Source organism: Callorhinus ursinus, unplaced genomic scaffold (genome assembly GCF_003265705.2).
Source record: "Callorhinus ursinus isolate GAN/ISIS: 27379988/994484 unplaced genomic scaffold, GSC_fseal_2.0 scaffold1, whole genome shotgun sequence".
Taxonomy (NCBI): domain Eukaryota; kingdom Metazoa; phylum Chordata; class Mammalia; order Carnivora; family Otariidae; genus Callorhinus; species Callorhinus ursinus.
In genome coordinates, this window is record NW_027397063.1 from 55,845,746 (window position 1) to 55,868,230 (window position 22,485).

A 22,485-nucleotide genomic window follows, 5' to 3' on the forward strand; every position below is an offset into this window, starting at 1 on the left:
AGAGGGTGTGGCCAGGACAAACCACACAGCACCTCCCTCACCATCTCACACAAACCAAAAGTCTCAAGGGGAGAGAAGACTGTAGAGGGCAGCCTGGGGGTGAATGGGAGGCCAGGGTGGGGAGTTGGGGGGGGCATTGGCTTTGACGGTAGATAGACTGTGAGCTTTGTGGGCCAGTAGTTTCTGAGTCTCAAGTTTTAACAACTAGTTACCCCTCTCTCCTCAACAGTCATGCCAATGCAGGGGTGAGCTGTCTACCTCATATGTCGTGGTCACTTTTTGGAGAGTGCTGGGTTCACTAGGCTGCCCTTAACTGCACTCCCACCCCCACTATCTTCACAGACAGGACTTCCGGCAGCCATGTTGGACAGGATCCCAGGCACCTCAGGTGAGCACAATGACAGAACCGAGGGGTAGGGTGAGGAAGATTTTAGTACCACCCCCTTACCCCTCACCCCACCCCCAGACTCCCTGTTTTCAACCAGCCTGTGTAGAATTCTGGAGCATTCTGTGGGTAAACAGCTGACACATGCTGGCGCAGCTGAGTGGTTTTGCACAAATAGAACCTGACAGCACTTTGCCTGGGCCTGCAACCTTTTGCAGTTGGCTCCTGGCCCTGGGGCTTCTCTTTTGCTTTGGCAGGGGTTACCCTTGCAAGTTCTGTACTTAAACATGTGCAGCCTGGGAATATGGGGGTAGTTAGTGTCCATGGGGCTACTCTTGACCAGAGGAGGTTGGAAGCTGACAGCTTCCAGGTGGGGAGTTCTGAGAGACATTTCATGAGGGTTTCCAGAAGGCCCTAGTGGGACCGAGTACCAGCTGCCTGCAGCAGAAGCCGGCATGGTAAAGTACCCTTCTACTGGCTTTTCTTTCTTCCCTGTCTAATCCTCCCGTTCTGCACCACTGGACTACATTCTCAATAAACTAGACCTTTGTTTCCAGCTTTGCTTTCTGGATACTCTAGGCTAAGAGAGGAGGGATGCTCTTATGGTAGAAATACAATAGTTTTCTATCTAAATTTGTAAAAGTAGAAAGGTGAGTCAATTCAGAGAAAAAAAAAGAAATGTAGATATGATACATGAATGTGGTAAACATTGTGAATATGGTAGAGAAGTGTCTGAACTATTGACTTCAGGCTATTAGAAAGTAGCCTCTCCTGGCAAAAATCGCAGTGTAAGCTGCCATCTATCCTAATATTTTTCAGTGTTAAGGAAGGCACTGAGGTCCCTTTAAATTAAAAGCTGATAGGGAAGGATGACTGTTGAGGCCCCTGGATGTCCACAGGGTGGGAGGAGTGACAATCATCCCAAAGGAAGAGAAGGAAAGAATAAAGCCTTTTCCACTCCATGATTGTGCTTAGGCTCTGACAAGGCCTGTGGTATGGCGGATACAGGACCTCACTAGGGGGAATATGTCCCAAGGCTCAGCTCAGACCTCAAAAAATTGCTGACTGCATTTGAGACAAATCTTAGGCACTAAGTGAGTGGCAGCTTCTCTGATGTGATCTGCCAGGTCCACTCCCACACCGGCCCTCCTGGTATAGCATCCACAGTGCTGTGCTTCCCTGCCACCCACAAGATACAGCTGTTTGGGCTACGGCAATGTCTTCAAACTGAGATAAACCCCCAAGGGCACCTGCAGATTTTCAAAGGGTATGCAGGCCTGGTAATTTTAAGAGAATCCATTTCCAGATTTCCAGTTTCTTTATGGATGCTTTTGTAAAACTTACCTGCAGTGGGAAGGACCTTGTCTTTCTCCCTATCAGAAGAAAAAAGGCTCTGACCTGACTTGAATATTACTAGGGTGCCATGTTCTGGAAAGTGAAAAAACTTTAGGGTGCCAAAGAAAGAAACAATTTGAAATAGTGGTGTCTTAATCAATGCTGCCTCCTTAAATCAAGACAATCTAAGCCCAAGGGAGGGTCTCACGTCCCTCCCATCTTGTCCACATTTCTGTAGAGATAGAAACGTGGCATTAGACACAGACGTACTGTAGAGTGGGGTGGTAGGAGAGGTGGCAGCGTTTACTAAATAAACGTGGCCTCTTCTACTTCCTGTCTCTTGGCAAAGACACCATCTCTCCGGAGGCAGCCAGAAAGAGCAAAGAGAGTGTGGGTAGGAGACAGGGAAGGCACAGGCACCTTGCCTTGCCCCAGCAACAAGTTTGTGGCAGGGTTCAGTGGATGGCTGCTCTATCTCAGATTTGGAATATTCAAGCTCTATAAAGTATGCCAGGCAAACTTTCTATGACAGGGGCCCCCTGCATTTTCATCTTCTCTGCGAGGAAAAAAAAAAGCTTGGTGAGCATTTTTATTCATCTGTGTCTTGGTCTGAGTGTCAGCTGCATATTTTGAATAATGATGAGGAAGGATGTAGCAACTTCTACCTTACAGTCGCAGCAACCTTCAGCCTGTCAGTGGAGGGGCTGAAATCCTCATCTGGCTCCTCGCCCTGCTTCATTCAAAGTGGCTTATAACCTGCGCCCCGCATGGGGTGGCCAGATCTAGCCTCTCACACCACGGTGCTCCCAAGGGGTACCACAGTCTGCTTAAGCTGGTAGAAACGTCATCAGTGTGAAGACATTGAATTCCTCTTTGAATGCTGGTTCTCTGAAATGGAAGTCACTGGAATTCTTAAAAGGAGAAGAGAAGTGGACATTCAGAGTTAACCCTTGTCCAAACTGTGCCCACTGCCCACTGCCCCTCTTCTGCCTGCATTTGGCACTATAGTCTCTCTGCATGGAAACCTTGAGGGTTCCTTAACTTTCTAGATGCCTTTACTTGTCTCTTTGCCCATCTGAACATCTTCCTTCCTAAAAGGACCAGACCAAATGCCAGTTCCTCAAGAAGCTCTCGTTAACTCTTCTAATCCCCATCTGCTCTTTCCTTTCTCTTTGCTTCTAATGCATGTACCATTCCTTTGGCATGTCAAGCCAATTCCCCTCAAATTTATTGAGTTTGCACTGTGAGCCCAGAACTGTGCCAAGCACTGGGGATGCAAAGGTGAGTAGAATGGGAGAAATAAGAACAAGGTGGAGGGACCCTGAACAAAAGAAGCAAGCAATAGCAGAAGAAAGAAGCAGAGCAATCAGCTGAATTGGAGTCTGCAGAAGGGGAAGATGCCCTCCCCACCCCGTACCTCCCCCAGAGCAGTAGCTCAACTTCTGTAAGTCACTATTTCCTAACCTTGGATTGGGAGAGCCATCCACCAGTAGATTTGGAACCCTTCTTTGGCACACTTCCTACCAGATGGCCTCAGCCTCTCTCCTTCTCCCAGTCTTGTTGGGATTTCCCACAGGGAGGGAAGCTCAGCTGCCCAGCTGACTCCCCAGGCTCCCCTCTCTGGTTTGCGATGGGTCTCTGATGCTCAGCCCTGTAGCCCTGTTCTAACAGACTTCGCTGCTCACCGGCTGGCTCTCAGTGGGTAGAAATACAGCTTCCAGAAAATGGAAAGTAACCACTCCTGTGGTGAAGCCTGGGGTGGGGAATCTAAAAAGAGTTTAGGCAGATTTCCTAGTGGTGTCAGGCTCCTAGAGAGTCCCTCAACCCTGCCCCCATCCACACCACGCTGTGGCCCCAAGAAATCAGTCCAAAGCTGGAGGGATTTAGTCTGAGAGCACTGTTAAAGCTCTTCACTCCATCAAATTCTGCCTTCATGGTGGGTACTTGCTCTCTGCAGAGGCTTCAAATAGATTCTTTCTCACATGCAAATAGCAGCTAAACGTCTGTGTAAGGTGTGCTTTAAATGGTGCTGTTTCTGGGAAGACCTGCTGAGAGATGAATTTCCCTCTCTTTTCAAGCCATGCAATGTCTCTTTAATTTTATGAATAAAATTCAACTACTACTCCTCCTCCCCCTTTGAAGTCTGATGATCTTCTGTTTTGACCTTTTGGTTTTCCCCTTCAGTTTATATTACATTGTCAATAAGAAGCAAATGGCAACCATTACTTCACTTTTCAGAAAAATATTCCACAAGGAAGAAAGAGGAGAAGGGGGAGGAAGGGAAGAGAGCGGGAGGAGGAAAAGGAAAAACTTGAAGGAGAAGGAAGGAGGAAAGTGAAGGAGGCCAATGGCTCCATTTTAGGAGTGGTAAATAGCTTGGTGTGTCTAAGCAGAGAATAACACACTACTGTTAAATCTTTAATTCCCATGACCTTTAATTCATTGAAGTTTGCTTTCATGGCACTACACTGTCCCGTTCTGAAAGCACCAAGATCATTTCTGACTTTTTCTCCTGCCTGGTGGTTGGCTCCTTATTATGTTTCTCAGGGGACAAAGAAAATGAAATAGAAAACTGAAAAGAGTGACTTTTGTAAATTTGTTAAGGGCTCTGGTGGACATTGTGGCTGGGGGAGTGGCAGCCAAAGGCTGTCTTAATTCCACCCCCCCCCCCGCCGAATCCTTAATTCCCCATCCTTAATCCCCCAATCCTTAATCTCCCCCAATTCTTAATCCCCCCCAATCCTAGAACAGGGACTGGCCAGGATCTGGGGGCAGGTCCCTACCTTCAGGCACAGAAGCCTCAAGTCTTCAGGACACAGTGTTTGTCTCTTCCTTTCTTGAAGGACTGAGCAATAAAACGCTGCAAACTCCTTCGAAAGGCACCCTTTCTAGTTTTGTTCGAAAAAAAATTCTTCCCTAAACACAACCAAACTATCTCCTGCTTTACTTTAAGCTTATTTTCTCTCGTTCAGTCATCCACAGAAGGGGGGGGCATTTATATCCATTACAAGCTCAAAACAAACAGAAACACTTTAGGGTGATAAAGAATCATTATCCAGCTCCTCAAAACCACTAGATCTGTGTGAAAAAAAATTCGCTCTTTTCTCTGAGTTACCAGTTTAGCATCCTTTTTCTTATTCCTTGTTACTTATCTCTGAATCCATTTTCTACATTTAGTTTGAACCTGAATGTAGTAATATATCAATAAGGATTTGGGCTTATTTAGAAAGAATCCACAAAAATAATTCCTGGCCATGGTATGTCATATTCCCACCCATAATTACCACAATTTCCACTCAATATTTCCACGAATATTTTGTTGGCATTTTCATCATTCTGCAGGTGCATATTTAGCCAGTTGCTCCAGGCCAAGCAACTGTGCATCATTTGGGGAGAAAATGCCAACCTAAACTTGCATTTTTGGTTTTCTTTTTTTGCTTCTCCTGTGTGCTGTTTGGGTTATTTTTGGGCTTCTGGCAACTTTAGTTTATCTTTATCTTAATTATGCTTCAAAAATCAGCCCAGGTGTAATTTTCTCTGGATGCCTTCTCTGAACATTCTAAGCTGGCTATGTCTCTCATATCTGCTGACCTTGTACCTTGAACATTCCCTCTTGTCATAGTCTCATTGCCTAATGTCATTATACTCTACCAAGTCTCCACTATTAGTATGATTTTTGCCTTACCTCTGTAACTGCAAGGAGGACCTAGCAAAGTGCCTGGCACATCTTATATGCTATATTAGTAAGCATTCTCCAGAGAAACAGAACCAATATGTATACACATGGAGAGAAACAGGTTTATTCTAAGGAACTGACTCACCTGATTGTGGAGTTTGGCAAGTTCAAATCTGCAAAGTAGGCCAGCAGGCTGGAGATCCAGGGAGGAGCAGATGCTGTAGCTGTGGATGCAAAATGAGTAACCCTTTTAGAATTTCTAAAAAAGAAAAGGAAGAGAGTTTTATCTGAGCCCAAGTTAGGACAGCTGCCTGGGATACAGTCTTCACAAAGAAGAGAGGGAACATTTGGTGTAGGGTTATGTACATTTTTACATAAAAAGTTACAAATTATTAGACAAAGAACACTTCAGAAAGTTGCAGACCTTAAGTTTCTAATATATGCAGGGCTGTAGGACTTTAATCTTATGGGAAGGAAGGAAATCTCTTGCTTTTTCTCGTCTTTTGTGTTCAGAAGACACCTTTATGGTGATTTTCTTTAACGAAGCAGATGGACAATGTGTGCTCTGGGCAGAAATAGAGCCCATGCTTTGAGGTCTTGTGGAATCAGTTTGACTTGGTAAATGTTGAAGTATAGCTTCCCTGGGAGCCCAGGAGCAGGGCGCACAAACATGAAAAGTTGAAAACTTCCTTTATATCAGGCCTGGAGACAGTCTGCTGGTAGAATTCCTCCTTCCGTGGTAGTCAGTCTTCTTTCCTATTAAGGCCTTCTACTGAATTGGTCAGGCCTGCTAATATCATGGAAGATCGTTGACTTTCCTTAATATCCACTGATTTCAGTGTTCATCTCATCTAAAAAATACCTTCACAGAAACATCTAGAAAAATGTTTGGCCAAATATCTGGGTATTACTGCCTTGCCCACAGTGATGTGCTCACCAAGTCTTCTGGATTGAATTGCTGATACAGCACAATGTGAGCAGCTGCTTTGGGCTCTTCCAATTTCTCCTGTACTAGCTTTTTTCTGTTTTCCTTCGAAGAAGCCTCTACTTCATTTTTTTCCCCCCACTTTAAGTCATTTTAACAGATGTTTATTGAAGTCCTCTTCTGTGGTATGTTTTCCTTTGAATCTTTTTGTTATTTTGTGCCTGGTTGAGAGTTCAAGGGGCCCTGCCTTATAACCATTTCCTGTTAGCTAGTGCATGAGCTTGCTTTCTCTCTTTTTTCGGTTCTCATGCTCTGACTAGATGTGGTATTATGCATTCAGGACCATGAAGTGGCAAAGATTTGTTTAATACACTATTTTTCAGTTATCTGTGCTTCTGTTTTCCTTCAAATGAACCAGCTTTGACCTACTTTGGTTGGAGAACAACTGAATGTCAGGGCCTATTTTCTTTGTATCAGTATGAACGGGAGTTTTTTCCAGAGGCATTATTTTATCTGAGCATTTGAAATCAATTATGTATCACTATATATAGTATAGTATTAGAAATAGGATATAAAGTTGTATATACAAAATGATCCAATTTTTTTTCAAAACACATGTGCATAAAATAAAGACTATATACAGTATGAGTGATGAAATATGAGTGGTTCTGTTTTTCCTATGTTTTCTAAAATTTCTTTATACACATAATATACAAAAATTCTAATTGTGGAAGATTAAAAGTTTCTACTTACTTCTGGCAAACTCTCCCATTACCGTACTCTTGAGAGATAATCATAATCATTATTAACAACTTGATATGTATCACTTCAGTCATTTCACACACACACACACACACACACACACACACACACACAGCTCTTTTTTTTCCTACCTAAGACCGTATATATTCTTCATTCTAAAATTTGATTTTTTTTACCTAACAAAATTATCTCTCAGCTCTTTCTATGTGAGCTTGATTATTTACCCATAGTCTGCTGATTTAAATGTCTACCTCATGGTTTTGAACAGTTCCATAATTATGCCATGATTTAGGAGAAGGAAATGCATACTCCCATGTAAACAGATATTGAGGTTATTTTTAACTTTCTGCTATTAGAAACAATTCTGCAAAGAACATTCAGGAACATTTATCTTCATGAACATGTGTGGTTATATATTTTAGGAGAAATTTTTAGAAGCTTTCCCAACATTTCTGCTGGAAATGTGCATTACTTTTATCATTTAAAAAATGTAAACATTTTGTTAAAAAACATTTTAAAAATAGCATCAGTCAGCAACCTAAAATAAGGTTACACGGCTGGGTCCATTCCACGACAGAGGGTCCTGGGTCAGGGCCTAGCATATACCTGGTACACAGTAGGTGTTTAATGTCTGTAGGATATATAAAGATCACTCCCGGACATTGTTAACAACTCTTTATGAAAAGTACCGTTATTTCCACCATACAGATGAAACATCTCAGAGATCAGGTCTGAGTCCCACAAGTTTGTTTCTCAGTAAAAGCCTCTAAATGACAAATACTACTGGACTGGTGAGTAATGAAATACTTGCAGTACGTCTCCTTCAGTAAAACTGGGGGCGAAGAACTAAATCTTCAATACCTCTGTCTTCCCAGCATCTACACTAATGCCTAGCACTAGTAAAATGCCAGATAAATATTAGTTCTTCTTGGCAGAACAGGATTCACTCTTTCCTTTATGAACAAAAGCTTGGTTTTTGTATAAGTATCTACCTCTAGGGGAAGATGTTAGATCCTTGATCAAAGGGGAACTCATAATCTAACTTGCCTACCAGTGATTGGTTTAGTCTTGGAGGGGGCGCAGAGAGAGGCTCTCTTAACAGTTTCTTCATCCTTGAAAGAAGATACACAGCCTTTCCCATCAGACATTGTCTGTAATTGTAATTGGATTTTGTACCTGTCAGAGAAGTCAGCCTGGGGATAAAGCTAACACAGTGAGAAGAGCAGGGCAGGAAAATGGAAGGAACTGGATCCTTGATGATAACAAATAATTAACTCTGGGGATTTCTGCTTTCTAAGATATTTTTTTGTAAGCTAATCTAGACATGTCTAGACATTTTGTTATATAAGATAATAAGTGTCTTTATTATTTAAGCCTGCTGAGTATGGGGAATGGTGGGAGGGGGGAGGGTAATGGTTATTTGCAGGTATTTGGAGCTGACAAATTGTTCTTTCGGTTTGCATGACCATGGAAATATTTCCCAGAAATATTTTCTAATTTTTGACCAAGGAGAAAAAAATGTCAGTAGGTCAAACTTAAAAATAAAATAGCCAGTTATTTTGGCAGCAAAATGAGTTTATTCAAGAATAGCAGAGGAATTGCAATTTGGGACACGTAAACTTCAGTAAAACATAGTCAAGACCCAGAGAACAAATGAGAGGGGACTGCTTTTACAGAGGAAAGGAGAAAGTTGGGCAGCGTGATTTTGAATGAAAGCTTACTGGAGGAGAGCCAGAGTTCAAGGTTGTGGCTACTTCTCAGTGGTTGAGATGTGGCCGTTTCTCATTGGCTGGGTTGTTGCTGGGCAAGGGGAAAATCTTCACTCCTCCTACTGGGGTAGTGAAGTAAGCTTCTTTCTGTCTGGGTATATAAAATAAACTGCAATGCGTGGTACGTGCATGAGAGCTTCCCTCTTCAGGGCTGCCTGACTCTGTTTTGAATGAAGCCTTCTTTTATTCATTTTCACATTTCCCCCTTTTGTTCAAGATGTTTCCTTGAAAACATCACTGATCAGGAATCAGGTTTTCTGCATTTAGTGGTTTTGTCCCTTGGTGCCAGGAAGGACCTTTCCTGGTTGTCATGACTCATGTCAGAGGGGAAGTGCACAGGTTGGAAAACACTGAGGTCACATTTGAGTAACAAGGAAGGGTAGGAGGGAGAACTCTTAGGCATCTCCCATCTAAAGTTTATATCTTATCAGGGTCATAAATAACGATTGGAGATCATCTTGAAGTATTGAGTTAGCATCACCCTGTTGGGCATGTTGCTTCTATAGAGGCTTGACAGGCAATAGGTACAAAGTTTAAAAATGTTTACACAGAACAAAATTAAAAGTAATGTGACAAATCCAGTTTGTGTGATGGCTCTAACCCAGGAGCCCAAACCTGAAGGTAACCAGAGAAAGAGGCCAAAGGATCATGGATCATTACATGAAATTTCTTGTAGCCAATGTGCTTGTTCCCTAATTTTGTGCAGTTGGGGGTCTAATTCCCCAGAAGAATTTATCCATATATGACAGGTGGTATTGCCTATTCAAACACCTCCTTGTTCAGCAAGTAAATAATCGAGGGCTATTCAATTATCCAAAACTACTTTAGGCAGCAAGTCAAGTGATTAGTTCTGGGCTGCTATTGCCTTGGCTGTGGTTGGCTAACTCTCCCAATATTAGGGAGAGATTCTTGATCATCTCTCCCTCAGCAAACCCAGAGTCCTGTATGCCTCCTAGAAATTTCTGTTTAAGATGGCCATGAGGGCTTAATGGAGTGGACCAGTGGTAGGCTTCTGATTTGTTATGAAGAGAAAACAGAATGGTAAATACAGGAAGAGCACAATGCCCTTTCATCCTCCAGCTGTCAAGACGGTGAGGTGCCCAAGTATAGGGGCCATTGCAAAACCTCCTCATATAAAGGAGTAGCCAAGTCATGTACATAGGGCTCCCTCATAAGTATTAGCATTTATGGACTCTTTGTTGCTAATAGAGGCATTAGCATCATTCAGCCAAGACTCAAACACTGTTATTATTACTTATTGAAAGACTACCCTAACACATGGATTTGACAGCAAGCCTACAATAGTCTGATTTATGCTGACTGCTCTGTAGTATCTTTTATATATATTTTTGATGCATCTCGTTCTCCCACCCCAGGATTGGGTTAAATTGAGGCAAGGAACAGGGGTATGTGGGTTTAGTATTCTGACTTTATAAAAGGGACCTGTGGAAAAATTTAGGCATACAGTGGCATCTGGGATTTCAGCAAAATTCCTTACAGGGTAAACGAAGGAGTCCCTGCTGTCAGGACAGACCGAGGTTTCTGATGACAAATCTGACAGTTGGAGAGGTTCCCCCCGTTTTACAAAGGATTGGCAAATGCAGGCAAGGGCATTGTCTCCCCATGAAAGAGAGGGTGAAGAAAGAGACAGTGAACAAGGGAAGGAAGGTTTATAGGCCTGGTCTGGTCATCATAGGAAAGTGGACTTCTTCAGCTGCCATCTGCTTCAACTCCTGGAAATTTTCAGGTCACCAGTTGATGTGCAGGCCCAACTTGGGGTTTGTTCAGTCTTTAGTGTGACACATGGATTATTCCCAGGGGTTATTCTCTGGGGTTTAGCAGCACTGGGGTTGGTTAATGGTACCTGATGGGGGTCCCTCCAATGAGGTTGAAGAGAGTCTTTCTGGAGCTGTCTTTTCCAAGAGACAAAATCTCTGGGTTATAAGGAGTGATGCTTGACGTCTTCATCCCTGGGGAGTGTACTATGGAAGGATTCTTCTACTAGAGCATGGTTATTTTCAACAGAAGCCATTAGGCCTTTACAGTATTGAAATATATCTCCTTTCATCAGCTGTAGATCAATGGAAACAGGAGCCATGTGCAGTGGGAACCCTGTGATTATCTCACAGGGTGAGAGTTTCTGGGTTCCAGAAGGTGTGGATCTGAGACTTAGAAGGACTGATGGCATTGCCTTTGGCCAGGGTATTTGAAGAGTCTCTACAAATTTTGCCAACTGAGTCTTTAACGATGCTACTAGTGCATTTAACTAGATGTGAGGATCGAGGGTGGTAAGCACAAAGTGTCATAGAACTGTCCAAATAGTACAGACCTTTTGAAGCACTTGGCCAATGAAGTGAGTTCCCCAGTCACTATGAAGTTCAAGGGGGGTTCCCCAGGTAGGGATAACACTTTCTAATAGGATTTTAGCCATAGAAGAGATAGTAGCCTGCCTACAGGGAAAAGCTTAGTCCAGTGAGAAAACATACAAACCATGACTAAAACGTAATTTTATCCCTGAAGTGGGAAAAGTTGAATGAAATCCATTTACCAAACTTCGAATGGCCCATTGGGGAATTTAAAGCGTCCAAGAGCAGCTGTATCTTGTATTTCTCTATTTTGTATTTTGGACTAGCGGGGCAAGCAAAATAGGCACTTTTTGCAGTTCTTCGTTATTTCCCCACCAGTGTGGGTTCACAAGAGTTATGATCTTATCAGTGAACCAATGAGTCAATGCATGTACAGTAGTCAGTAATGGGACTTTTAAGGCCTCCGGTAGGACTGGGTTTCTATTTGGGCCAAACCAAAGTGCTCTTTTTATTGAACAAACAGTTATTAGGTTTCCAGTTTTGTTTTCCTTTTTCTGGGGCCAATTTCTGAACATCTGTAGTAAATTTTTCCAGATTATCATTGGGGGAACATCCCCGTGGACCATGACAGAGGCTTGGTTGTTGGTTCTTCTGAGTGCAGTGTGTTCTTGGTGGAAACATCAGTGAGGTGTTTGGAATGCCCAGGGACCTGAAAATAGCCAAAGTGGCCAGTAGAAGTATGGCATCTAATAATATGGCATTTTGAAGGTGAGAGCCAAAGTGGCCAGTAGAAGTATGGCATCTAATAATATGGCATTTTGAAGGTGAGAACCATTTTAAATTTTATCTTTGTTGGAAATAAGGAAGCCTCGCTGTTTCCACAACATTCCAAAGTCATGAGCTACTCCAAAGGCCTATCTCCTGTCAGTATAGATATTTGCAGTTGGCCCTTGGCTAAATGCAGGCCTGAGTGAGAGCATACAATTCCGCCTGTAGCCAAAGCCAAAGGCCACCTCAAGAACTTCAAAAGGGAGTTGCAGTTGTATAGCTCACACAATATATATCATTTTCACCTTTTAAATAAGAAACATCAGTAAACCGTGAAAAGTCAGCATGATAAAGCAGTTTCCTGTAAGTCATTATGGGAGTCAGAAGGTGATTTGTATTAAGCAGTAGTGAGAGGTTTTTTCAGGGGAGGAAGGGAGAAGAATCGCAGGGTTAAGGTTATTACAGTGAGGAAGAATCTGAGAAGTGGTTAGCAAGATTTTGCAGGAGGTGAGGCGACTAGATGAAAGGTGTTGAGTATGGTGAGAATTTAGAAAGGCTTCTACCACATGGAGTCCCAGAATAGTTGGGGCCGTGGGGGGGGGGGCGGGAATCTTATGATTATTTCTTCAGTGGCCTTGACTAAAAGGACTGTGGCAGGAATGGTCTGAGACAAGGGAGGGTACCTTGTACAGTAGGGCCTCGCTGGTGGCTATAATAAATACCCTTTGGGTAAGTGTGGTCCCCATGTTTTTGGGTGAGTACCATAAGAGCATTCCATTCTTTTTAACATACAAAAAGGAAAAAAGAGAAATTGATCATTGGGATATCCAAGGGCGGAGGGATTTATTAAGCTTTCCTTTAAGGCTTTAAAGGCTAAGTCATGTTGATCTTCCTAAATAATATGGTCAAGTTTGTAGTTTTTTTAGTAAAACATCTAGGGGATGGGCCATAAGAGAGAAATTTGGACAATTTCCACACTCAGTAGCTAGCTAGCCCCCCAAAAACCTCATAGCTGGTACTTAGTTTTGAATTTTGGGAAATTCAAGATGTCATGAAGCCTATTTGGATCTAAATGTAGTCCTTGTTCCAAAATCAGATGCCCTAGATATCAAACCTGAGTTTGAACAAAGCACAATTTTTCCTCAGAGACTTTATGTCCCTTTAAAGCTAAAAGTTTTAACAGATGGATGCTGTCCACCTGTGAAGAGGCTTGGGAAAGCGATCAGAGATGGAAGTCATCTACATATTGTAATAGGGCAGAACCTCCAGGAAATTTTATATCATCTAGATCAGCCTTTAAAATTTGTGAGAAGTAAGAAGAGGTTTCAGTAAAACCCTGGGGCATTACTGTTCAGGTGCACTGTTGTTCTTCCCAAGTAAAGGCAGAGCCTTTGGCTGGCCTTATGCACTAGAATACTAAAGAAGGCAGTAGATAAACTAACCACAGTAAAAAAATGTGCTTTCCGGGCGCCTGGGTGGCTCAGTCGGTTAAGTGACTGCCTTCGGCTCAGGTCATGATCCTGGAGTCCCTGGATCGAGTCCTGCATCGGGCTCCCTGCTTGGCAGGGAGTCTGCTTCTCCCTCTAACCCTCCCCCCTCTCATGTGCTCTCTCTCTCTCTCTCAAATAAATAAATAAAATTTAAAAAGTCTTTTTAAAAAATGTGCTTTCAGTGGGGATGGAGGCTAATAAAGTATGGGAATTAGTAAAACAAGGTGGTGAAGGATGACAACAGTTTATGGCTCAGAGGTCCTGGACAAAACTCTATCTGCAGCCATTCAGTAGCATGAATGAGTCAGGAGTCCAAGTTATAGCAAGGTTCACAGGCACCATAAAGTAAAAGGAAACTAATGGCTAAGAACAACCCTAGTTATTATTTATATTCAAGCCAAAGAAACACTTTTTCCATGGATTCTTGTGGAAAGAGCATTATGTAATATGAACAATATCCTCAACAGACATTTTAAACTGAAACAGTTATGAGTTTGATAGGAATGCTTATTAAAAATGTCCCTCACCAGGCAACTTTGACTACACCCTCAGAGGTGGACAGTGATTTGATTTTTGCAAACAATTAAAAATCACTTTGGCTAAGGTTGAAGGTGGAGGTGGGGCCTTACTGGAAAAGAGCACAAGGGAACATTTCGGAGTAATGAAAATATTCTGTATCTTGACTATGGTTACTCAGGTATATATATTTATTAAAACTCACTGAACAGAACACCAAAGGAGTGCATTTGCATCTCAATTAAAAACAAAATTCTCAAGCCAGGTCTGGGTAATTACAGCCAGAAAGATAAGGATAGCAAATTAAAATTTTGGACAAGTATATAGAATACTTACATATGGTGATTCTCATTCTCTTCAAGGGTGACATAATTAATTTAGCCAAACAAAAATACTGTTAGTTTTTCTTTGCTTTTATTTACTATCAGGGTGCAAAAATTCTAAACTGCTACCAAATAAGAGTTAAAATTAATCCTTACAACCACCATTTAGAAGTAGGTGCCATTATTTTACCATTTTATGGGAGGGGTTCGGAACCCGGACAAAGGTCTTGCACTCAGCACCCTTTCCCCAGTATTTGGCCACACACTGGCTCACCATAACCCACAAAAGCTGGGCAGACGAAAGGCCCAGGCGTCTGCAAAGGGCTACAGGTGAGTCATCGTCACTCAGTCTGTGAGTCTGGTTCTCTGAGCCGCGACGTTCCGAAATGCCAGGCGCTGCCCGGAGCCGTGGCCAGCCCAGGTGGCCGGTGACGCAGCTCCCCTCGGCCCTGCCCGGACGCAGAGGGCCACACCGCTGCCGGGAAGTCGCGCAACACTTGTCCACGGTCCGTCGAACCTGGGCCCCCGACGGCGGCTGCGCGGCTCCGCCCTTTCCTTGTGCGCTCCGCTCGCGGCGGGGTGGCTCTGCGCCTCCACACACCGGACGCAGCCTGCCCTCTCCGCGCACCCTGAACCCCCGGCGCTCGGCCCCGCCCTCACCTCGCGCGCGCTCCAGGACCGGCCAGCAGGTACTCCTCCCCGCCGTCCTCCCACAAACCTGCGGGCGCCCGGCTCCCGGCAGTGCCCGGGTCCCGCCTGCCCTCCTCCCCGCGATCCTTGCTCGGCCCTGCCCCCGCGCGCGCCTCCGCCGGAGACCCGCGCGTTCAGCCCCGCGTCCCGCCTTACACGGCGGTGACCAGGCGCCCACCCAGCCCCTGTCCAGGCGTCTTTCCCCACCACCACTACAAAAAAAAAAAAAAAAAAAAAAAGAGAGGACCGCCGGGAAGCCGCTGCCCAGACCTTAGTTTTGAAGTTTTGAATTTGTTTGAATATATAGTTATAGTTACAGTTTGGGGCCTAGAATGTAAACGGTAGAAGAGGAGGCTAGGGAATAGTGGTGTTCTGAAAGCGGGAGGCTGAGAGCAATACGTGTAAATGTTAAAAGAGAATTTCCGAGGAAAGAAATGGTCATCGTCCCCCACCTCTGCTTGCCCTTCACAAAAACACGCTTTCGGGTAGAGCCAGAAGGAATGGCAGGACATTGGGAGAGGGGATACAGGGGGTTAAAAGTTGGTGCTTAAAAGCCAGCTAAGCTTGGGCTGCGAAGGTCTCAGCGCAAGACGGGAGCCCCCACTCTCCTATTCATAGATGGGACAGTCAAGGTCCAGAGTGGGTGGCTTGTCCACAGTCATACACCTGACTCTTGGCAGAGCCAGGTCTAGTAGCCCGGAACTCCAGTTCCTAGGTATCGTTTGTAAATCATAAAATATGTAAACAACGTTTTACAGATAGCCTTTGTGAATCAAGAAACTCAGTAAGGTCAGTATCTCTGGTTTGGTATGCTCAGCCGGTCTTCATCATTTACTCTTATCTAGGTGCTTGCCAGCCTGCACTCCCTGGCCCACAGCAGTGCAGTCCACCCGCAGGGGGGGCGTTTAAAAGCGCCTGGCCCCTGCAGGTGAAGGAGGTGGGTAGAGTTGGGACAGACGGTGGAGGGCTTTGAACATGAATGCTGCAGGCAGTAGGACACAATGGAGAATTGGAAATGCACCTCCGGGAAAACCAGCACTTCACCAGGGACTAAATTTGTGGAGGGAATATTAGCTGAGATCCTAAAACTCTAGAAGTTAAATCATTTAGCAGGAAGACAAAATTAAAATGTTGCTGTTGAAAGGAAGGTTGTGGGGAGAAAGTATTCTAGTTCAATAAGAGAAAAATCCTTTCCCCTGGTTGTGTATGAATAAAAATGGTGCTTACTATGTGCTAAGCACTGTTGTAAGTGCTTTACAAAAATTAATTTATTTACTTCTCACAACAAACCAATGAGGTTGTTACTATTTTGTCACCATTTTAGAGATGTAGAGGCTGAGGCACAAAGAGGTTGCCCAAGGTAAGTAGATCTGTGCTGAGGAGGAGTGACCTGGAGTCAGAAGATTCCGGTCTCAGTGCCTCCATCACTGCTTGTGTGAATTTACTCTCTCTGAGCCTCAGTTTTCTTATCTGTGAAATGTGTATTGTCATCCCTCCCTACTACTGAGACAGAATGTGCAGGTGCTTTGCAAACTGTGCATTGTGATGCCAGTGGAAAGTACTACTGTTTAATAAAGGAGGGGTACACTTCCAAGGCCAAATCCCAACTAAAACGAGAAAATGATGAGCTTGGTTTGACTCGCAGAATTTAATGGGCTTGCTACTCACAGAGAGGCAAAGATGGAGTCATAGTTAAAATCGTTGGCTGTAAAGTCAGATGGACCTAAGCTGGAATCCCAGCCCTGCCACTTAGTAGCTCTGTGACCTAAGATAAGGCACATCACGTTTCTGATACTGTGTTCTCTTGGTGATCCTCAATGTACTCACCTCTAGAATGGGTCTAATACATTCCTGATAGAGCAGTTGTGAGGATTAAATGAGATGCACTTAATACAATGCCCTCCAAGTAGTGAGTGCTCAGTAACATGTAGGTAGGCCTGTTAAGTTTTTCTGATTCTTCTTTTTCCTTATCCTCTGTATATCTTAATATTCCCACAGAGACAGCCTCACCATGTGTGAGGGACTGATGGAGAGGTATGTGGCTGCCATGGTGCTGAGTGCAGCTGGAGATGCCTTGGGGTACTTCAATGGGAAGTGGGAGTTTCTCCGGGATGGGGAAAAGATTCACCAGCAGCTGGCCCAGCATGGTGGGTTGGATGCCATCGATGTGGAGAGGTGGAGAGTCAGTGATGACACGGTGATGCACCTGGCCACGGCTGAAGCTCTTGTGGAAGCCGGCAAAGTCTTGGATTTGGCTCACCTATATGCCCTACTTGCTAAGCATTACCAAGACTGCATGGAAGACATGGATGGCCGGGCACCAGGTGAGTGTGGCCAGTGGAGGTCACGGGCAGGTAGAGAATAAAACAGGCCCAAGGCACTCATTAAAAATGTTGACTTAGATTTAAATATCAAGACGACAATTGTTTTTTATAGTTGCGATAAAAATAGAAACAACCTAAATGTTCTCTAATTTTTTAAAATTATGGTGATGTGTTCACAGCCATTTAAAATTATGCAGATAAATATTGACTGATATGGAAAGATATTATATATTAGTAAAAAAAGAGGCTTACAAAACCTAGGGCACCCAAAGGCACGTTGTTGCTCTGAACCCATTGCTCCTTTTCTGAGCCTGGTAGTCCTCACTCTAGAACGTGCAGCCTCTTTCTAGCATTCAGATCTCCATTGGTCAGGTTCTCATTGGGTTCTCTAAGGGCTGGGGCTCTGAATCTGATGGTTTTGATGGGGCCACTAGCTAGCTGGTTAAGTGATTTTGAGCAAGGTTTTTAAGCTCTGAGCTTTACCTTAGTCATTTAAGAAAAGACAATCATATGTTAAACCTATCTTTTTGAGTTATTATGATGTCTCAGTAATAACTGATAAAGATTCCAAGACTCTATATGAATTTGATTCTTGTATCATCAATCTTCTCATGCTGGGGGTTATATAGAAAGTAAGGAACAGTGTTGGCTTGGGGTTTGGAGTCTGGGGGCATTCATCATATTTTGGGGGCTTTCCCTGTCCATCAAAGAAACAGAGACAGAACTTGGTTGTTTCCTCCTGCGGGGGCCTTTGCTTTGGTTACACTGACCCTCTGCTCTCCCCGACTCTTCCCAGGGGGTGCTTCAGTGCAGAATGCCTTGCTGTTGAAGCCAGATGAGGCCAATGGCTGGAGGATTCCCTTTAACAGCCACGAGGGTGGCTGCGGGGCTGCCATGCGTGCCATGTGCATCGGCCTCCGGTTCCCTCACCGCAGCCAGCTGGACGCACTGATCCAGGTGAGCATCGAGAGTGGCAGGATGACCCACCATCACCCCACAGGCTACCTGGGAGCCCTTGTTTCTGCTCTTTTTACAGCCTTTGCTGTGAATGGCAAGCCTCCCAGGCAATGGGGAAAAGAACTGATGGAGGTGCTACCAGAAGCTAAAAAGTACATTATCCAATCAGGCTACTTTTTGGAGAAGAATCTTCAACACTGGTAAGTTGGTAGGTGCACGCTCCTGCTGGAAAATGATTGAATCTGGGGGGTGCCTGGGTGGCTCAGTCATTTCACCATCTGCCTTCAGTGCAGGTCATGGTCTCAGGGCTCTGGGATCGAGTCCCACATTGCGCTCCTTGCTCAGCAGGGAGCTGGCTTCTCCCTCTGCCTTTGACTCCCCCCATGCCCCCTCTTTCTCATGTGCTCTATCTAAAATAAATAAATAAAATCTTAAAAAAATGATTGAATCTGAGTGTGCACGTGCATGCACATGTATGCTTAGAATTCATAGATCAAAGCAACCATCCTGGTTTTCACCATCCATTTTTGTTATCTCCTGCATCCAGCACCGCCCTCTCCCCCCGCCACCTGCTAACGGTTTCAGGTTCAGTGCCTGCAGTGGTTGCCACCAAGTAGCCAGTGAAGACCTCAATGAGTAGTACACCTGCAGCACTTCCCTATTGTGTAGGGATCCTGTTCTTTATCCCAGCCTTCTGTCGGTTTTGTGGCTATCCTGTACTGCGAAGTTCATACTGCTGTGAACTTTCCTGCTTATTCCTGGAACTTGTTTCTTCAGTGTTTTCATGACACAGTGTTTTAAAATCCTTCGTTACAGTGCCCAAGAGATTGGTTTTTTTCACTAGTTAGTTCATAAGCAGTAAAGCCACAGTTTCCCTTTTTGGTGAGTTCGTGTCACATCACCTTTCTTAGAATAAAAAGGTCTAGAATCTTTCTATGAAATCACCTGTGGTCATGATGTTCCAAAGTTCTGTATTGAAAAAGCAATATAAGTGTATAAGGAGATGATGTGTTAATTAGCTTATCATAATCTTTTTACTATGTATTTGTATATTATATCATGCTGTATGCCTTAAATTTATACAAGTTTTAATAAGAAAATAAAGTGGGCGCATAGGTGGCTCAGTCGGTTAAGCGTCTGCCTTCAGCTCAAGTCATGATTTCAGGGTCCTGGGATCAAGCCCCTCAACAGGGCTTCCTGCTCAGTGGGGAACCTGCTTCTCCCTCTCCCTCTGCCTGCCGCTCCCCCTGCTTGTGCGCACGCGTTCTCTCTCTCTCTCTCTCTCTCTCTCTGTCAAATAAAATTTAAAAAATAAAGGGGCACCTGGGGGCTCAGTCAGTTAAGCTTCCAACTCTTGATCTCAGTTCCAGTCTTGATCTCAGGACTGTGAATTCAGAACCCGCACATTGGGCCCCACACTGGGTGTGGAGCCTACTTAAAAAAGAGAGAGAGAAAGAAAGAAGAAAAGAAAAGAGAAAGAAAGTAAAATAAATAAATTTCACCCTTGGCAGGTGACACTTGACACTATTCTCAATTCAGGAAAAATAGACCTTCATTTCTCACCTTTAACTTCCTGTGTATCTTCTTTATTTAGCAACAGGTATCAGTGCCTTGTTTATATTAATCTTTGGCAAAAACTTACTGAACAAATTCCTCTTAGAGCTCATTTTGAGTTTCTAATTACAATTTTGATATTAGCACAAGAAGTTGAAGTCATCTTTGAATTTTCCCTGTTCACACATCTATCTGGTACCTTTCCTTATGGCTCTCAAATTTGTTTTTTTAATTGACTATAGAATTTTTCCTTCCTACAGGTCCTACTTCCAAGACCAATGGGAAAAATACCTAAAACTTAGAGGGATTTTGGATGGCAAGTCAGCCCCTATGTTCCCCAAGCCCTTTGATGTGAAGGAGAGGGATCAGTTCTATGCCTCAGTGAGCTACTCTGGCTGGGGTGGCAGCAGCGGGCACGACGCCCCCATGATTGCCTACGATGCCATCCTGGGTGCAGGAGACTCCTGGAAGGAGCTTGCCCACCGAGCCTTTTTCCATGGGGGAGACAGCGATTCTACAGCTACTATTGCTGGCTGCTGGTGGGGAGTTATGTATGGTCTGAAAGGAGTGAGCCCCTCCAACTATGAGAAACTGGAATACAGAAACCGGCTGGAGAAGACAGCCAGGGCTTTGTATGCTCTGGGGTCAAAGGAAGACACTATAATCACCCTTTAGGGAGATGTGACATCATTTCTTATGGTTTTTTTCCTCTTGTGTGGTCCAGTTCTTTTCATTTTTCCCCAAGTCAAGAGTTTTAACCTTGTACTCCAGGAATTGTGAGATGACAAGTCCCTTGAGCACCCGAAGCTCATCTTTCCAAATTCATCCTGTTCCCCCCCAAATCTGTCCCTCTTTCTATCCTGAAGAATCTTTATCTCAGTTGACGGGGTCAGCGTCTCCCCAAGGTAGAAGTCTCCAAGCCTCATATTTGAGTCTTCATGTTCATTGTCTAAACTTTGAGTAAGTTTTTTCTGTTTGTTTCAGGTTGAGTTCCTCAAAATTGGGCTCTGAGACAAGGATTTAAGTACAAGTCATTTACTGGGGAGGTGATTCCAGGAAGCAATAGGAGAATGGGGAAGTGAGACAGGGAGGGGAGGGAGGCCAGTAGAAGGTACAGTACTGAGCACGTTACCACTGTGGGCAGTTGGGACTTAGTCCATTAGGTTCTCTGTGTAAGCCACTGCCCAAAGGTGTCCCACCTGAGGGGCAAGCAAACCTGAGGTATTTATCTGCCCCCCTCCATCTGACAGTGGTTGAGGACCTGTCCTCGGGATGCTAACTCCCTGGTACTTCTTGGCTTGCCTCTTGTGCCAGCCAAACCCAGATGTCTTCAGGCAAAAGACTCAGAGATGCTTGCAGTGGCAAGCCGTACAGTGCATGGGAACAGTGAGGGTGATATGTGGGGTCCCAACAGCATCTGCCAGGTGGTTCTGCCTCCTCAATATCCTTCACATCTACTCTCTCTTTTACCTTTTTGCACCAACCATCTTTCAGCTGGATTTCTGCAGTCCAAGCTACTCAGGTCTGGGGAGGTGCTACTCCGAGCTGTACCCTGTACATCACTGGACATGACACTTCACGTATTGCCAGTTTTGTTGTTGTCCATCTGTTGTCTTTATTCTCCTCCACACACAACCTAGCATGGTGCCTGGGAACACGGGAGTTACTGAGTCCATATATATGAAATGAATGTTGTTCATTGACCTGCCTGGTGCCTTAATCCAGTCTTCCTGTCCTCCTTGCCCTCCAGAGTTCTCTTTACAAATAACAAGTCAGTCATGCCGAACTTTTGCTCGTGTTCCAGTGAATGCACACCCCCTTTCTTCATTTCTTGATGCTCTTCCCTCTCCTTTTTCACCTGGTAGGTTCTTTTCTTTTTTTCTTTTTTTACTTTAATTTTATTATGTTATGTTAGTCGCCATACATTACGTCATTAGTTTTTGATGTAGTGTTCTATGATTCATTGTTTGCATATAACACCCGGTGCTCCATTCATCCCCTGGTAGATTCTTAATCATCCTTCAAGCCCCAGCTCAAGTAGAACCTTCTAGGTGAAACCTGCTCTGATTGTTTGGACACTTGGCCACTTTCTCCTCATATGCCCACAGCCTTCTGTCTCCAGCCCTGTCATCACACTGATCCTGTTGTGTGGTCATTGGGTGTCTTCTGAGGACAATCTCAGCTTCCTTGTGAGGAACTGTCTTGTTCTCTTTGTGGCCTCCCTGCCTGGCCCATGAGAGACGTTCAATAAATATTTACTTTGGAAGTTCATCATGTTGTGTGGATGTGAATGCTTTCAACATGCAGTTCCACATCTGTTTCAGACACCTGCTACTTCATGGTTGCCCGGAGTGTCCTGTGGTGCACTGGGAGAGATGGAGAGTCTGATGCTTTAACCATGCACCTGTGCCGACTCGCATGAGACAAAGCTCTCAGCTCCGTATTTGCAGCAGGACTCCAGCAAAAGCATGGGACTTATAAGTCTTTTATTCATAAAGAGAGAAGGGAATTCCAAAGTTCATTTTCTGGCTCAAAAAACTCTCCTATGTGTTTAAATATTTCAGAAAACAAACATGTTTTAAATATTACGAGTACAAAAACAGATTCTTCAGTAAGACAACCAACCAGAGTTGCAGACTTCCAAGGATGCTGGGCTACAAGTCACAGAACAATGTAATAACTTCTTAAATTCCTGTGTCTTAAAA

The 22,485-nt window shown here is 44.1% G+C and overlaps 2 protein-coding genes across 3 annotated transcripts in view; one reads left to right on the top strand and one right to left on the bottom strand.

Annotated features, from left to right (window-relative positions):
• The window catches only part of CD80 (CD80 molecule), a 39,294-nt gene extending 24,523 nt beyond the window's left edge, over nt 1-14,771 (bottom strand). Inside the window, exons 1-2 of the mRNA XM_025874677.2 lie at nt 14,269-14,771; nt 5,542-5,620 (exon numbers count right to left, since the gene is read on the bottom strand). The gene's annotated coding sequence lies outside the window, so the exon portion shown is untranslated. The remainder of the gene's footprint in view (nt 1-5,541; nt 5,621-14,268) is intronic.
• A 15-nt stretch (nt 14,772-14,786) lies between these two features.
• ADPRH (ADP-ribosylarginine hydrolase) lies at nt 14,787-22,051 on the top strand. Of its 2 annotated transcripts, none has more exons than XM_025874648.2 (4): nt 14,787-14,944; nt 16,944-17,269; nt 18,066-18,426; nt 20,041-22,051. In XM_025874648.2, exons 2-4 carry the CDS (start codon nt 16,957-16,959, stop codon nt 20,453-20,455), a joined length of 1,089 nt encoding a protein of 362 aa, XP_025730433.1. In that variant the 5' UTR covers nt 14,787-14,944; nt 16,944-16,956; the 3' UTR covers nt 20,456-22,051. The 2 variants fall into 2 exon arrangements, with proteins under 2 accessions (XP_025730433.1, XP_073749953.1); XM_073893852.1 differs by lacking the exon at nt 14,787-14,944 and adding an exon at nt 15,694-15,882.
• Nucleotides 22,052-22,485: the final 434 nt, after the last annotated feature.

Bases quoted from the DNA above. Each gene is read 5' to 3' on its own strand.
- ADPRH (XM_025874648.2), top strand. From the start codon at position 16,957: ATGTGTGAGGGACTGATGGAGAGGTATGTGGCTGCCATGGTGCTGAGT. The intron at 17,270-18,065 runs GTGAGTGTGGCC...GACTCTTCCCAG, and splicing joins CATGGATGGCCGGGCACCAG to GGGGTGCTTCAGTGCAGAAT. The intron at 18,427-20,040 runs GTAAGTTGGTAG...TCCTTCCTACAG, and splicing joins GAGAAGAATCTTCAACACTG to GTCCTACTTCCAAGACCAAT.